The 17958-nt window shown below is 39.8% G+C and overlaps 1 protein-coding gene across 2 annotated transcripts in view; it reads left to right on the forward strand.

The window, feature by feature from the left end:
• NRIP1 (nuclear receptor interacting protein 1) overlaps positions 1 to 16627 on the forward strand; it is an 80552-nt gene extending 63925 nt beyond the window's left edge. The window contains exons 4-5 of one of the 2 annotated variants that reach the window (XM_034074402.1): positions 7732 to 11602; positions 14336 to 16627. In XM_034074402.1, coding sequence (XP_033930293.1) covers positions 8099 to 11587 — 3489 coding nt within the window. In that variant the 5' untranslated portion in view covers positions 7732 to 8098 and the 3' untranslated portion in view covers positions 11588 to 11602; positions 14336 to 16627. Of the gene's footprint in view, positions 1 to 7731 lie in introns of both variants that reach the window. The other variant, XM_034074401.1, reaches the window with a different exon arrangement.
• Positions 16628 to 17958: the final 1331 nt, after the last annotated feature.

Genomic DNA, 17958 nt, shown 5'->3' on the forward strand with positions numbered 1-17958 from the left:
CCCATTTACATACTTCATCTGTTTTGGGGGTTTGCTTGGTTTTGTGGTGTTGATGGGTGAGGGATTTCTTTGTTGTCCAGATGGGTTTGTGTTTTGGGGAGGGGGGGGGTGTTCAGATTTGGTTTTGGTTTGGGGAGAAGGGGGGATTTGTTTGATTGTTTGTGAAATTAACCGATTTTAAAAAGAACAGTGTCACAGAATGGTTTGGGTTGGAAGGGTCCTTAAAGATCACCTAGTTCCAAACCCCCCTGCTATGGTTCCACTAAACCAGGTTGATCAAAGCCCCATCCAACCTGGCCTTGAGCACTTCCAGGAATGGGTCATCTACAGCTTCTCTGAGCAACTTGTTCCAGTGACACCACCTTTGCAGTAAAGAATTTCTTCCTGCTGTCTAATCTGAATCTACCTTCTTTTAAAGCTGAAGTTTAAAGCTATTCCCCCTTGTCCTATCACCGCATGCCCTTGTAAGAAGTCCTTCTCCAGCTTTCTTGCAGGCCCCCTTCAGGCACTGGAAGCTGCTCTAAGGTCTCCTCTGAGCCTTCTCTTCTCTAGGCTGAACAAGCCCAGCTCTCTCAGCCTGTCTTCACAGGAAAGGTGCTCCAGCCATCAAATCATCTTCATGGCCTCCTCTGTGCTCACTTGAGTAGGTCCATGCCCCTCTTGTGTTGGGAGCCCCAGGGCTGGATGTAGTACTGCAGGTGGGCTCTCATGAGACTGGAGAATAGAGGCAGAACCCCCTCTCTTGGCCTGCTGGTCACACTCCTTTTGATGCAGCCCAGGATACAGTTGGCTCCCTGGGTTGTGAGTGCACACTGCTGGCTTATATTGAGCTTTACATCAACCAATGCCCCCAAGTCCTCCTCAGGGCTGCTCTGAGACCATTCTCTACCCAGCCTGTTTGTGCTTGGGATTGCCCTGTCCCAAGTGCAGGACCTTGCTCTTGGCCTTGTTGAACTTCATGATCTTTGTGCTGGCCCAGCTCTCAAGCATGTCAAGGTCCTTCTGGATTCTGTCGCTTCCCTCTAGTGTCCCCACACAGCTTGGTGTCATCAGCAAACATGCTGAGGGCAGACTCAATCCCTGTCTGTTTCGCCAACAGAGATACAGCAGTGATCCCAATACTGACCTCTGTAGAACACTGCTTGTCACTGGTCTCCACTTGGACTTTGAGCCGTTGACCACAACATTTTGAGTGTGATCATTCAGCCAATTTCTTATCCACCGAGTGGTTCATCCAGTATAGAGACAAGGATGTTGTGCATGACAGTGTCAAACACGTTGCACAAGTCCAGGTAGATGATATCAGTTGCTCTTCTCTTACCCACCAATACTTCCTTATTTTACCCCTCCTTACTGGTGAAGTAAGCCTCATGAGCATGAGGCGCATGTAACTTAGGCGGAAATGTCTGCCTGTGGCCTTGTGTAAATTGCGCACTGCTTTCCACAAGAAGTACCTGACATGAGTTGAGTGCCATCACTGGGCGAGTCATGGCATACCAGAGCTATGTTGAAATACCCTGCTTCTTGGGGCAGGCTAACCTCCACGGGTTCCCTTGCTGCCAGGCTAGGCTTAGCTAGGTTGAGCCATCTTGGCTCTTCCCTGTATGTGCCAGTCTGCAGTGCCGACGTAGCTGTTTTTCTGAGCACCACCGCGCTTTTCTTGCTGTAATTTGTGCTCATGCTGTCCCATCTCAGGGGGGACAGAGCTAGATGGGCATTCCTTTGTGACATGCTTTTCCCTCGAAAATGCTTTGCCACTGAGTTTGAGGCATTCTGACTTCTGCATCTCTCCTTGCGTGGGTACAAACGTGCCTTGCTGCCTTCCTGAAAAGCTCTCTGTGCACATATGAAAATCTCTCTGACATTTCCACACCTTGCTTAAGTAGACAGTGGAAATACTGTATTCCCCCTCGATACATATTGCATATCCTCCCAAAGCTCCTTGTCCCCGTGAGGTGGTATTGCATGATCTGGGTGAGTCACAGATTCCTGGACTGTAGAGAATCCTATATGAAATTTGAGGAGCAGAAGGTTACTGAGATGAGGTGTCTGAATCCCCCTTTCCACACCCCAGAAGGAATATGTAGGAAGAGCCTCCCCTTCCTTATGTGCCTCTTGGGCCATGATTAACAACAACAGTAATTAGGATTTACATTTAGTCTCTTAAAAGCCAACCTCAGTGTAAATAGTCTACTGCCAGAACAGTTGGGGTTTTTTCTTCCCTGCTTAACTGTTGGTTCATTAACATTTCAGTCCAGTGGTCTGTCAAATCTTACTCTCACAGGAAGAACTTTTTTTTTTATGTCTGCTCTGCTGTTGGTTCTGTGTTCCTGTCAATTTTATGTAACAGGATTTCTCTGTTATTCTGGGTTTGTCTGCTTTCATAAAATAATAGATTTTGCAGCTCTTTGAGCTATTGCATCAAGTGTTACGGAATCAGTTTTCTGCAGTATTTCTCAAAATCCTACCACTCAAGCTGCTGAAATCATCAGAAAATTTTGATTGGGCTGGTTTGTGTCTGTGCCTTTCTACTCAGCCCCGATTTTTTCCCCTAATACTGAAAAAAACAGCACCCCATTCTGTTGTCTAAAACATCTTTTAAGAACATGAGGACTGCATTTGGCAGTACACAGCTTAGCAAAACCGTAGGGAGAAGGCTTTTCTGTTTGGTATACTTGTGCAGGATTTAGCCTGGAATCTGTGGCTGTTGCTAACCCTGCCCTTATCCAAAGGAGGTGTTCTGTAGAGTGAGTGATGCTGCTGGAGAGGCGTCAGGACTGTGTCAGCCTGGAGGGAGCACCTCTGCCCGGTATGATGGGGGATGCCACCTATGGTGGCGTCGGGGCCTTAGAAGCCCCTCCAGTAATCTGGCAGCAGCGGGGTTCCTGCTGGCTTCAATATGATTTGCTATGTGGCCTCTCCTCATCTAGCTGTTTAAAAGCAGTAGGCTGTCCTTTCCATGTTCAAAATGTCTTTTGGAGTCAGTCAGTAGGGCTAACAAAGGGATGAATAACATGCCAAGCTCCTGGGAAAGAAGCCTGCTTTTGCTTTCTCAGAGTGATATCCTATGACTGTAGGACAGGAACCTGATGGATTGTTTTGGGGTTTTTATCCTTGGTGGTTTTTTTTGGGGGGTTGATTTTGGGTTTTTGTTTGTTTGTTTGTTTGTTTTCCCAATTAATTCATTGTAGAAAGAGTTTGTTGATTCCCAAATTCATCTAAGTGCAACCATGGAAGAATACACCCTTTTATTGGTGAGTTTTGCTGTCCACTATCAGATCACTTTTGGTTTTGTTGAGTTGTTGTTTTTTGGGTTTTTTTGAGGGGTTGGTTGTTGTTGTCTCTCAAACTATATTTGCAAAGGGAACCTTCAAAATGTCTTGACAGCCTGAATCAAAACTGTGAAGAGGTCTCAGCTGCCCCATTCATCTCAACAGATTTCTGCTATAAAGTGGGGATTTAGCGAAGCACTTAAATACTTGATTCTGTTAATGCACATGCTTAAGTGCCATTGAAGTACCTGCACATTTGTGCAGCTCCGTGGATTGGGTACCCTGGGTTGTTGGATCAGGCCTGTTAACAACCTTAGCAGAAAGAGTCAACTGAAGTGCTTCTGCCACCACCCTGAATACATCCTTTCTGCTTGCTAAAATCAAAGTGCAAATTGAGCTTAATAAGATAATTCTGAACAGGTAGCCTCATTTTCCCCACTCATGTTTAGTTTGCTGCAAGATTGTTGCAGTTTTCAGTGCATCTAGGAAATTTTTGAAGACCATAATTTGATTGTGCTCTGCAGCATTTCACTGCAGGTGGCTATAAGGATGGAGAACCACTTAAAATCCTATGTTTTACATACTTACTGAAGCTATTGAGCAACACACAGCATTTAATACGTTTATCCTCAATTATATTCCTGAAGTTTGCATCTATTATTATTCCATCTGGGAAAACAGACTATAGAAAAATAAAATCAAAAGTCAGAGAGCCTGTCTGCAGCACAGCAAGTAATTGGACCCCTGGATCCCAAGCTGCCACTGTAATCACTGTACTCCATTCCTCAAATCTGTAATAATTAAAATGACTGTCAGAGCCACTGGTTGATACAGTGGGCTGCAGCCTTTACATTTGGGAATATGCAAATGGGAAGTCAGTCAGTAAGAGACTTTTTCTGGCTCTTCCATAAGTTTCTAATCATTAGAACACTGAATTTAAGTAACTAAAGATTTTAATTTCACAGACCAGTTTGATTTTAGCTCTACAAATTCACATTTTGACTCGTCTCAAAAATGGAACATAAAATTACTACAGGAGTTTGATAGTCATTAAAGAACTCTGAAATGCAGTTAAGCTCTGTGTGTATATGTATATATACACACACATTTCAAACTATATTAATCATTCTACCATCATTTGTGAGTTTGGATAGCCTCTTTTAATAAGTCTTCATGTGGGTGATCTTCTAGCCATTGCTGATTTCCTAAACAAAAACCTTAATGGCTTCTGTAAGTTTTTTTCAAAGATTCTGAATTTTGACTACAGAAGACACCCTGACAAATAACAAGCTCTATGAGTTATCTCTATTAGACTGTATAGCCCTCCTGCTCAAATAATACTAGTCTAGTGTTGTTAATTTACTGTGTCTCTGTTCCATTTAGCAAAGGGATTTAACTAGAAATCTTAGTCTGAGGTATTGGAAAAATGCCTTGTGGATGTCATTCTACTAGTTTAAATTGTGAACTGATCTTAATTTCTTAAATGGCAGCAGCTGAATATCTGTTGGGTTAACTAGGGAGACGCTGTTTGTTCAGAGTCTCCAATTTGATTTTACAGTTGAGGTGTTCATTAATTAAAAGAACCATCTAAAAAAAAAGTAATATTTTCAGGAGTAAAAAGCTATTGGCTCAGAGGTTTTTGTGGTTTAACCTATTAGATGTGTTTATGTGTTCACAAACATAGCTGTCTTTTGCAGCAGTAATACTTTATGGTAATCAAAGGATATTAAGGTTTATTAGTATCATCATTCTTTCAACATCTTTGTGGTGACTAAGTGTATCTAGTTTGCAATCAAAGGAAGACCCCCAGCAACTGCAAAAATAGAACTAATATTCTGGACATACACAGTTCATTGTGCATTCTGATGTTTTCTTATCTCCCCTATTTGGCACACAGTTTCACCTTAGGCACTTTTGAAAAGGCTGCAAGGACTGATTTCCCATGGTATGCTCCACTTGGGGAGTGTCTCCCCAGGTTACAGCATTTGTGCTGCAAGTCCTGCAGCTGCTTTAGTTCTGTCTAGGTAAACATGGCTTAATGAGCTGTGATCAGTGCATGCTCCTGGAGGTTCTGAAAATAGCCTCTGCAAAACAAGTGCTTTATTTTTTTGTTAGGATGCAGAAGTCTGGGAGAAGAGAGCTGAAGCAACAGCAGAGTGCATATACAGTAGTTACGTGGTCAAGAAAGTATGTTATCTTTATCAATTTAGTTCGTTACAATATTGACAATAAATACAATTTTTAGGTGTAGAGATTCATAGGTATTAGAAACTGATGTTAGAGGCTAATTGCGGTAAGTTTTCTTCAGCCTTTACTGGGAAATAGGAGATCTGTTGCTGTATGGCTTCTCCTTTTTCTTCTAACTTATTTCTTCACATTCTTTGCCTCCTCAGCTTAGGTAATTTCTAGAATAATAACAAGAAATATTATTAACATTTCAGTGGGCCCAGGGAAATTCTTTGCTACAGTCTATATGTTTCTAAACAATGGCTGCTTTGGTGTACAGCTAAACATTAATTTCCAAAGCTGATTTGGTTTCCACATGACCGCTCTTCAAGTAGTGGAGGAAAAGCATACTCGGTTCAAAACTGGCTGTAAGTGCTTAGTTATGAAATTGCCTTCAAACCCTGAAATTTACTACTTTTTTTTCCATCACAAATAAGGTGTAACAAGGGTTTGTTTTGTCTTGGGTTGAAACTCTGCAAAATCCCACCCAGAGATGCACAAGTTTTTGCAGGAAGAGTAACTTTTAATTAGATAATTCCACATTTAAATGTTAAGTTAATATATTTGAAAGAGCATTGTGTCTTCTGCAGGTAATTATGTAAATAATGCTTGATGTAGACATGTATTTCTGAGAGAAGTACTGAGACCCCAGCAGTAGCTACCATCTTTTTATTTGATATTTAGATAAATGGATATACACATTTACACTACAACTTCATGTTGCTGTTTTAAGTGGATTTGGATTTTGATTTGGTTTTTCTGTTTGGTTGGTTTTTGTTAGGGTTTTTTTAATATAGCTCAGTTTTTAAAGTCTCTAAATTACTTAAAATCTAGTAAGGGATTCTTTGCAGAGGGGACTATATGGGCTATTGGCATTATGGCTGCTTACATGTTCTCCTGATTCTTTACTCCGTTCAGATCTTCTATTTTTCTGACTTCTAATTGCCTGTAGTTTTCAAATTTAAAAATGACTTCTGGAAATCCATCGTAAAATATTCATTCACTTTAAGGAGGCAAGGATTTAATCTGTGCACATACTTTTAAAACTTGTAAATACAAGTTTTCAGTGGACTTTTAGTCTGTGAAAGTTAATTGTAGAGTTCTAAATATGGAAAGACACTTAGCTTTGATCATGTTGAATCTTCGTGAATTTAGAACTGAATGAGTGAAGGAGTAGGCATGTGTGGGGCAATGATCTCAATGTTGAACTGTGGTGACTGAACTGTTCATGCTATCATTGACCAGTAATATAACTAAGACTGAAGAGATGCATCTAATATAAACGCCACTGTTGGGTTTTAAACAGCTTTTTATAGTATGCTGCCTCATCCAAGAAAAAAAGTATTGACTACAATTGAAAATAACAAGACTTCAAGGAAGACCTGTTCTGTTTTTTCTTTTATCATTATATGTTTAATACACAGAAAGAATATGAAGCTAAAAATCCTCCGATGAAGGAAGTATTTTAATACCAGGATTTATGTTATAACAGGAACATAAGCACTCTTTTCACCACTCCCATCACATGATTCTTCTAATGACTTGTGGTAGCTGGGAGTTGTAAAACAACAGATTTCCTCCCTGCTGTGCTATCATGCTAGATTTTGCATTGCTAGATAGTTCTGGGAAGCAGTGACAACTTGGTTTCTACTTTCAGCAGTATCATTTATGTGCCAAATGAAAATGTATTCATATATATGATGCTGCCTGTTCTGTTATTTGAACACAGATTTGTCCTAAATGTTAATTTTAGGCAACCCTCTTCCCCATTAATTCTCTTTTAGGGTGATAGTCTACATATCCTGTGTAATAGGATATTCTTACAAAGTGAGAAGAAAGATTGATGCAAGTGTGAAGTATAATCCAGTGTAGTTTTTGTCAAAAATTATAGAGTGATTTAAGATTTTCCTTTCATGTTATTCTTTATTTTGAGCTGTAGGAGAAATCAATTTGATGAATACTTGTAGTAGCTGTGCTTTTGATAATTAAACTCAATTTTTGCATAAAATTTTCTCTCAGAATTTTCTCTCACAAAGTTTTTTAAACTGGTTACTGTAGGCTTTTTCCATTACTTAATTTTTCATTTCTTCTGGAATGTGGGTATTTATTGCTGTAGATATGCTTAATCTCTAAGACAATGTGTTTTGTTGTTTGCTTTGTGGATTTTTTTTTAAATCTTATCCTAAATCTTCTATTTCTTTTTTTTGTTTTTGTTTTTGTTTTGTTCACTTAGAAATTTTATGTGCTTGGTGGAGATGGAAAAAGATGAAAAACAAGCTGGCTTCCTGGAGAAAGAAGGTGGCAAATACTTAGTGGAACTTGATTACTGTGGAACCACATTTTGAGTGCTCCTCCTGGACGACCGTCATAAATATTCTAGATAACAGCAGATTGATATGATTGGAAACCTGACTCATCAAAAAGATACACCAGAAGAAGCCTGCTTGGGATATGATGTTTTGTACTGTTCCTGAAAGTCTGTGAGAAAGCACTATAGACATCTACCTATTGTTTCTTAACTCTGCATCTCAATTCAGCTACAGCAGAACTAGTCTTTGAAGTGAATAGAACCAGAGCCCTTTTGGAAGCTTTTGTTGAACATGACTCATGGAGAAGAGCTTGGCTCTGAGATGCACCAGGATTCTGTTGTTCTAACTTACCTAGAGGGATTACTAATGCATCAAGCAGCAGGAGGCTCAGGTACTGCAGTTGACAAAAAGTCTACTGGGCATAGTGGAGAGGATCAAAACTTTAAGATTTCTGGAAATATATTTCCCAGCTGTCAAAGTAATGGTCCAGTTCTTAACACAAATACATATCAGGGATCTGGCATGCTGCACCTCAAAAAAGCAAGACTGTTGCAGTCTTCAGAAGACTGGAATGCAGCAAAGAGAAGGCGGTTGTCTGATTCCATTGTGGATTTGGATGGAAAAAAGGAAGCTTTGTTAGCTGGCATGGTTGAAAATGTGCCTAAAGGCAAGCAGGATAGCACATTACTTGCCTCTTTGCTTCAATCATTCAGCTCTAGGCTGCAGAGCGTTGCTCTGTCACAGCAGATTAGGCAGAGCCTTAAGGAGCAAGGGTATTCCCTTAACCATGATTCTTTACAAGTGGAGAAAGATTTAAGGTGCTATGGTGTTGCATCCAGTCACCTGAAGACTCTACTGAAGAAGAGCAAAGCAAAAGATCAGAAGCTGGACAACAGCCTGCCTGATATAACAAAGAACCTGCCCAAAGAGAGGTTTATCGAATCTCCTCATACGGTGCAGAGTGGACCTAAAGTGATAAACGAGCCACTCTCTTGCGCTGCAAGATTGCAAGCTGTTGCAAGCATGGTAGAGAAACGATCTAGTCCTGCTGCTTCCCCGAAGCCCAGCGTAGCATGCAGCCAGCTAGCTTTACTCCTTTCAAGTGAAGCTCACTTGCAGCAATACTCCAGGGAACATGCTTTAAAAGCACAAAATGCAAATCAAATAGCAAGTGAGAGACTTGCAGCTATGGCCAGATTACAGGAAAGCACTCAGAAAGATATTGGCCAGTTTGGTTTAGCAAAAGGAATGACAAGCCATCTCAATGGTCAAACAGGATCATCAACTAAACCAGTATCTAGCAAAAGCAATATGGCACCATTTCAGAGTTCAGTGGGAGTCATGCATTCATCTCCCAAAACTGGGGGATACAAAAGTACTTTGGAAAGAAATAACCTGAAAACCTCTCCCAGCAACAGTTTGCTCTTGCATCTGCTGAAAAGCCAGAATACCACCAAACACATGAAAGGGCGTGAACAGAGTGAGAGAGCCAGCAATTTTGAAGATGGCAGCACACCAACAACTACTGATGAATATTCAGACAACAATCCTAGTTTTACAGAGGATGACAGCAGTGATGATGAAAGCTCCCATTCTAACTGTCTTCCTATAGACCTATCTTTTAAACAGAGGACAGATAAACCAGATGCAGGTCCACCTGCGTCACTGGATAACCTGACTCAGTCCTTGCTTCGTAACTGGGATCCAAAAGTTTCCTGTGCAGAGAACAAGGAAGACAAAGACACTCCAAAAGCTTCTAAGCTGAATCCCCATCAGAAAGTAACGCTACTTCAGCTGTTACTTGGACATAAGAGTGAAGAAAATGTAGACAAGATTACTGACCCTCAGGGACCACACAGTGCAGCTGATGTGGCAAAATTCACTGTACAGACTGGTAAAAGGACTCCAATTACTGACAGTCCCAGTGCAAGTCGAATGACTCCGTTAAGCACTCCCCCTTTGCTGGCTTCTGCAAAAGCAGATTCTCCTATAAATCTCTCGCACCAACCGTTAGCTATCAAACGTAGCTCACCACCGTATGCCTGCAGCATCCAGCCAGAGAGACTGGTGAATCCCGCATCTAAACACTTGATAGACCTTTCCAAAAGCAAAGAAATTCAAGGAGCTAAGCTGAGCAGGAATGATAGTCCCCAGAACTCTTCGGCATTCAGTGCCAGCAAACTGTTGCAGAACCTTGCTCAGTGTGGCATGCAGACTTCCATGTCAAGTGAAGAACAAAGAGGTAGCAAACACCTGCTAGCAGGAAACACAGATAAACCTGTTGGCTTGATTGATAGATTGAACAGTCCTCTGCTTCCAAATAAATTGAGTACGCATGAAGAAAATAACAAAATATTCAGTTGTCAGCCTGCACCTGCTGAACAAGGAATTCCGGGTTCGGAAATAGAAAATCTCCTTGAAAGGCGCACTGTCCTTCAGCTGCTTCTGGGAACTCCCAGTAAAGGTAAAAGTGACAAGAAAGAGAAGATGCTTTTAAGAGATGAAAGTTCTCAAGAACAGACAGATAAGGCTTTGAACGAGCAAATTCTGACGGTGAAAATAAAAACTGAGCCATCTGAAGAATCAAATATTCCTTATAATTCAAGTGCACAACAAGTAAGAGATGGCAAGGATAACACATTTCAAGGATTTGTACATTCACTGCAGAGAAATGCAGCTACTTCTCCAGCATCCAAGGAGTTGAAATCTGAGCCGATTTCACCTCAGGATTTTTCTTTTTCCAAAAACGGCCTACTAAGTAGGTTGCTGAGGCAGAATCAAGACAGTTACCCTGCAGATGAGCCGGACAGAAGTCACCGAAACAATGAGATGACACACCTTGAGTCAAAAAGTCTTTGCACAGTACCGAAGAAGAGGAAGCTTCATGCTGAGCCTTTGGAAAGCCCATTAAAAAAGATGAAAAGTAATATGTCTGATGCTGCAAACAATCATGCTTCTCCTACGGAGGCACTGTATGGGTCTTTGCTTAACCAGCAAGAGCTGAAATTCAGCAGAAGTGATGCTGAATTTAAATACACTGTAAGTCACAGTTCAAATAATGAAAGTGAAAATAGGAGTTGGTCTAGAGATAGTAAAGGCTTCAATGTGTTGAAACAGCTGCTTCTCTCAGAAAACTGTGATAGAGATCTATCACAACATAGGAATCACATACTAACTGAGGGCAAGAAAAAAGGAAACAAAACCAGTGCAACAATTAATAAACCTGAATTCAGCATTTCATCAGTAAATGCATTAATGGGAAGCCCTGTGCAACAGAACAATTGTGTAGACCATAGAACATTTCAGTATCCTGTAACAGTAAAAAGTCCCGCCGGTTCCCCCTTCCCTGAACATTTGGGGAGTACAGTATCTAGACTTGAATCTGACCAGTTTAGCATGTGTCCCATGCCCAGTGAAAAAGGGCCCATCAGGTGGGTAATCACAGGTATGGACAAGAATGATTATGAAAAAGACTCTCCAAGACTGACCAAAACCAATCCAATATTATACTATATGTTACAGAAAGGCTGCAACTCTGTTAGTAGCCAAGAAGCACATGACAAAGAAATTTGGAATGGACCTTCATTTACTGATAGCTCAGCTCACATTACCGTCAAAGAGGAGTTGATATCTGATGCAGAGCTTAAAACTCCTTTTACTAACTTAAGAAGCCCTTACAACAGCCATATAGGGAGTAAGACCACTCATCAGCATGCTGTGAATGGAGAAGTGCATGGACTTCTGGAAAAAGTGCGAACAATCAAAAAAGAGCCAGAATAAACTACAGCCTCCTCAGTGAGTTTACAATCAGTGGTTTTGAATCTTTGTTTAAAAAAGAAAAAAAAAAGAAAAATGAGTATGGACTTGACTACTGTATAAATTGAGCATGATTTTAGAAAAGCATGGTCTAATTGAAACATATTTTCATTTGATAAACATTTTATTTTTCTGGTGATGTTATTTAAAATACGTGTAGATAAAATTTGCTTTACAGTAGATTGTCACAAGGAAACTAGAAAGGTTGTAATTTGTACAAGACATTTCTGTATGTATCAGATTAAGTTATGAGTACTTTTTGATCAGAGTCTTATTTGGATCTGCAAGTTTTTGGCATAACATAAAGTGTAAGCATACAGCCTAGGCGGTGGTAATGCTGCGTTTCCTCCCTCTCTGTAAAATAATCCTTATTTTTTGGAAGCCTGAGCATAGAGATAGTGTACTTTTTTTTTCTTCTTTTTTTGAATGTTTAATATGTTTTGTGAAATTTTAAGAATAACTTTTAAGAAAAGGAGCAGTCTGTCCAAGGTATTAGCTCATCATATTGGAAAACCTGTGTCAGTGTTAATAAATAAAATGCACTGAAATGTTTTTTTAGTGCTCCCAAAATTTTTATTGTTATTTTTAAATCTCGTTTGTGCTCCTGCTGGAATAGTGGTGTAAAATCTGTTTTTCTTCCTTGCCCTGCTCTTGATAAATGCCATCCTCCAAATTTTTAGCCATAGTTATGAGTTACTAGTTATGCTTAAGGGACTTTTCTAGGTTTTTATACAAAAGGCAGATTTTCATAGGCCATGCAAGTACTGCATGAGTCCTTTTGTCGACACATTCCTGTCAATTTCCTGGTTAAAAGGGGAAGGCCAAAATGCCTCTTGGTGTAGTACAATTAAGAAAGCTTAGTTGCAAATATTTAGTGAGGAAAATGGTGGGAAGTTTGTGAAATGGAATGTCTGTTTAGCACCATCCTGCTTCCCCTGCTGAGCACTACTAACTGTGCTAAAGCAGCACTTCAGGCTTCCACTCAAAGATGGAATAGGATTTTAATGAAAAATATGTTGGCCTCTTCCTACAACCAGGAAAAAGAATCCATATTCTGCCAATATTTATTACTCTCTGAACAGCTGATGCATGGTTTAATGCACTACCCCGTCACTGCAGAAAAGCTGGTTTTCAAATCATTTTTCTGGTTGCACTGAGGATAAAATTGTGGTTTTGTCATGTTCTGTAATGGATAGTGGGACACGTCTGAGAAATCCTCCTCTGCCCTTTTCCTCAATCCCCACCTGTGCTGTGATTTGTAACATCTGGCAATATTAGCCTGAGATGGGAGTAACTGAAAATTGCGGTCAGAGCTGAGACACCTTAAAAGAATTGCTGGCAAGGGAAGAGCCATGCGGCTCTGCTTTCCTGTTAATGCTGTCAAGTGTTAACTCCATTTGCAGCCTTTATTTCTCATGGGGGAGGAGGAGGACAAAATCCAGTTCCTCTAAATTACATGCATTATTGGCAACCATAAGTTCTGCTGAACTTTTTACTCCCCTGGAAAAAAAAAAAAGAAGTGTTCTCTGTAGCTTCTAATTTCACTGATAATCCCCCATGCTATTGGCAGGCAGTTAAGTAGTTGGCTTGCACAGATAATGAAAGCTACACTCTGTTTTAATTTTGACTGTTTTTACCGTTGAGGGCTGATGACATGACAGAACTGCTGTTTCTGTCCATCTCATGTTTGCATAGCAGGGGTGAATGACGGGGCATTTTGCTCTTCTTTCTGGTTTGGTTTCAGAGATCCTTTTCCCAGACTGCTGGCTTGTTGAAACAGAGTGAGCTGTTGTCCCCTCTCATCCCCTGCCCCTGGGATCATTTCCTCCTCTTCCCAGGGCAGTCTCTACTGAAAGGGATTTCTCCTGCCTGCCAGCTGGAAAATGCACCACTATTCTGTTTTGCCCCTCCAGGGGATAGCTTCTGTTAGGGAACACAAATAATTGTCAGTATCCAATATAAAACATTCCCCCTGGTTTATATGAGAAATAATAGAGCAATTTAAAGATATATTTTTATGTTATTTGGGTGAAGCGTAATATATTAATGGGCTGTACAAAGAAGATTTATATTTTAAAACCTTCACACAAATCTAGCATCATTTTGAATGTCATTGTCTGAAGTATAATATAAAAATAAAATTTTGTTTGTCTTTAATACTGCATTTATAAGTGGCCCAGTGACAATTCAGATGTCTCATAGAATAATCATTAACAAGAAAAAGTATATTTTGGATTGACAGTGAACTGAATTTTTTTTATATGAGTCAACCCAGCAGAAATATTAAAAAGATGGTATTTGTTCCATCCATTAGATGTCTCTTAAAGTCTTAATTGATTATTTTTCTTGAAACAACATGTATATAGCTAGGAAATATATATAATATAGAATAATAGATGGTCCCCAGAGTAAATACAGGGCTATAATTTACTTGAAGGGCTCCACAGAAAAAAGCAGCTTGGATAGATGTGAAAAGAAAATCTGGTTAGAAAAGCCTCATCAAAACAAAGTTGAGACAAAAAGTAAGGAGGAGCGTCTAACCCTAACGTAAAGTAATATCGGAGTCTAGGAGTGTGCTTACCTATGTATTTATTCTATGGTAGTCTATTGTTATAATATATACTTTTGAACATTTAGTTTTTAAAGTTTTATAAAACATTTAAGTTAAAATGTTAACTGTTTGACCAGTTAATGATTTAGCTTTCTTTTTAGGTGATGTTAATGAAAGGTATTGCCATTCTCACAGACGTCAGTAAACTATAATACACAAGAATTTTAAGTTTAGGACATGCTGTCCATGGAAGAATCTTACCTCTTGTAGACACTGCAGACTCAAGCAGCATGTAAGGTAATGATGAGGCCTTTGGAGAGAGAGAGAGGGTAGAACATGCCAACTGAATGCTCTTCAGCCAGCTGCTAAGAGGACAACAGTCTTCCATATGAAATTCTCCAGTAATACTGTTACCCCTCCCTGAGGAAGAGAGTTCTGCCCCATCCACATTTACAGCCTTTAAACCAGAGGACCAAAGGCTCTTTAATAATTTTTTTTATCTTGTAACATGGGTGAGTGAAAAGGAGCCACAATTATTTTCCTTGGGGACTTTTCCATCAGAAAAGGGGGGTTTTGTTGCACCAGCAGATGGACCGGTAGGGCTGGCCATGTTTTCCGAAGCAACTCGAAGATCCTCAATTTCCACCCATCTCTGTAGATGAATGACAGACCAAGGTCATCTGTTGAGTAATGCTTAGTATTTTTGGCAACTCCTCTCTCCTTGGTTCAGTAGACATTTGCTGCTAGGATATGCATTTCAGCTGTCCCCAGTATGATTCCCCAGTCTGTGGGAGTGGAAACTTCAAAAGATAGCTTTGCAAACTTGGAAGGCAGAAGTGTCAGCTAGGCATTTAGACTATAGACTTGAAGAAAAATGGGCCTTGTCAGATATTGGCAGCAGATACAGGCAAAGAGGTGCAGGATTGATGGGTGCTGTTGGATCTCGCCATCTAAGGAGAAGGAAGGGAGGGAAGAAGACTTCCTAGTTGTAGCTGGGTGAGACTGCTGGGGGAAAGCTGCTTCCACCTCGTGAAGCAGTGGAGGTTCACTGAGCTGGGAATGTTTGCAGTAGCAGTTGGGGTGCTAAGTGCCTGATGCCGTGCTCAAGGGGTGTCTTACAGGCTCATGCCATTTCAACTGCTGTGGTGGTGTAGCCCAAGCTAGCTAGATTTGGGGATGGACTTGCAATTGCTGTGTAGATGCGCCTTTTCTTTCCAGAGGGAAGTGTATGGGACTAAGATAACCAGATTTCTAGTGTCTCCTTTGCCAAAGTTTGAGGAAATGATGGGGGGGTAACATGACCAGAGAATCAGAGGTGTTTTGCTGGAGGGCTTCTCTACTGATACTACACAACTGAGCGGCTCATTTTGAGAGGTTTATAAACATTACAAGATCAAAAGGGAATTCAGCCATAACTTTCACTTTTCTTAGCCATTTCTCTTAATAATGTTTTTAAATTTTTAATTTACAAATGTTTTTAAAAGAAAGAAATGAATGGTTTAAATTTTCCCTGTTAAATGTTGGTGAAAGTATTACAGCTCTCATTGACGTCAGTGACATGATATTACCAGTTTGTTCTCTGCCACATCTTGCAGAGGAGTAAACTGGTAAGTATATATTATATATATTTATATATAATGTAAATATATTGACTTGTTACACCTATAATATGTTGAAATTGGTTTTTAAAAGGTGATGTAAATAGTGGTTTCCTTAATGAAAAATACATATTTTGTATTGTTCTAATGCAAAGGAAAAAAAAAAAACAAAAACCTTTTAATCATTTTTGTTATGTATATTCCATGTATAAGTGTAAATATGATCACATAGGTTTAAAAACTTTTGCATGTATGTATACAGTTGCAAGTCTGGAAGAATGTATAGAAGAATACTTTTATTTAAAGTTGTGATTACCTGCTGCATGAAAAGTGCATGGGGGACCCTGTGCATCTGTGCGTTGGCAAAAAAAAAATGTCTTAAAAAGTCAGGTCAGTTCAAAATGCAACAGTATTCCACTTCTGGACATGACTTCTGCTGTGGTATTTTAGCTTTGTGAAAGAATGTGCTTCAAATCAAAAGGGTCTGGGGAAAAAAAGAAAAACAGAAAACACAAAACTACTTTTAAAACATGAAGTACTCATACAACTATAACCAGTCATGTAATTTCAGGACTCCATTTTGCATAACAGAAATATTGTACCAGGACTGTTCCATCCCTGTGAAACAAAGGAATATTGATTTTCATTGCCATACATAAGACTTCGGGATTTTGCCACAACCAATTTTATTGTGATGTGTCTTCAGTAATTTATCTAACTGGTCTCATTTTTATTAGAAATTAATTTCCTCATGTGATGTCACAAAACTGTACATACTGCAGTGTGAAGTTTTTTTAAATCTTTCAGTGTTTACTTCCTGCAGAAGATTTGAATAAATGAGAAAAATGCATTGTCTTGATGGTTTTTAAATCTGCTTTATTTCATGTGTACTTTCCATTATTGGAGTGTTAGTGGGCTCTTTGCATCAGTGCCATTAATAAAGATTTCTGACAACAAAAATATCCCAAAGACCCAAGGGACACATAGCCTTCAACAGGGCTACTGACTAGCAACCTGGAATCGTGGAGCTGGAAATGAAACAACCTAAATCAGGTTAGCAACTTTACTTTACAAAGCATTATATTACGTTATATTCAAATACCCTTCTTATTAACTTGAAATCAATGGCCATAAACTGGAAACCTCTAAATGGGAATTTTCATGTGAAAATTATTTTAAGCAAATGTTCAACATTTTTGGGGTCCCCTGTGTAGGGCAGGAAAGGTGTGTTTCCTGCTAAAATCTGCTTTGGTCCATATTGCGAAGAGTACTTGAGTTGTTTTTGATATAATTTCTTAACCAAATGTGTAGGAAAGTTGAACACAATTTGTCCATGAAGACTATACAAAGATTTAACAGTCCACTTGCATCATATTTTTCAGCTTTTTGGTTAGCTTGTGACAAATGGTGGATTGCAACATCAGGGCAAGTGCGGTTTCTCCAGAGAATTTTTGTTCCAAGATGTATAGGCACAGTGTCTGGAGCTGTACAGTTGCAAGTAAGCACTTGGCTCCTGACTGTCTTGGGTAACAGTAACAGCTATTTTCATGAATCATCCTATGTTTTCAGATCTTGTAGCAAGAAATAGGCATGTGTGAGGTTCTTTGGAAGCTTTCTGGAAAGCATGAATTGTAATCCATAAAGTTCATTTAAAAACAGTAATTCCAACTTCATAGTTCTCAGCTGGGTCTTCATGAAGTATATAGCTGAGCATTTTGATTGTTTGATATCCTAAAAGGAACAGGATTGGGAATACTCTTGTCTTTGGATACATTTTCTTAAAGTACACATATCGCCAGTGATACTCAGCTGTGCGTCAGAGGGAATAGACTCTTGACCCAGACTTCGGTCTGTCTGTAGGCTTGCCCTGATTTGAGGGACAAATGACTAAGCCAAAATACCAGCCACATGAAAAAGCAATACACTTAAGGAGCCAGTTTAGTTTAGTAATTCCCATGTCCCTGGAAGTGGTTGAGCGACCTGGCCTAGTGGAAGGTGTCCCAGACCATGGCAGGGTGGTCAGAACTAGGTGGTCTTTAAGGTCCCTTCCAACCCAAACCATTCTATAGTTCTAATGGCACACAGCTTGGAAATAACTTCTGAAATACACGCTTCCTCACTGACTTACTTTGGTTTTGATTCTACCTACCAAGCAAAACTGACAGTGCGCCTTTATTTCTCAAGTG

This window comes from Melopsittacus undulatus, chromosome 2, assembly GCF_012275295.1.
Source record: "Melopsittacus undulatus isolate bMelUnd1 chromosome 2, bMelUnd1.mat.Z, whole genome shotgun sequence".
NCBI classification, from domain to species: Eukaryota; Metazoa; Chordata; class Aves; order Psittaciformes; family Psittaculidae; genus Melopsittacus; species Melopsittacus undulatus.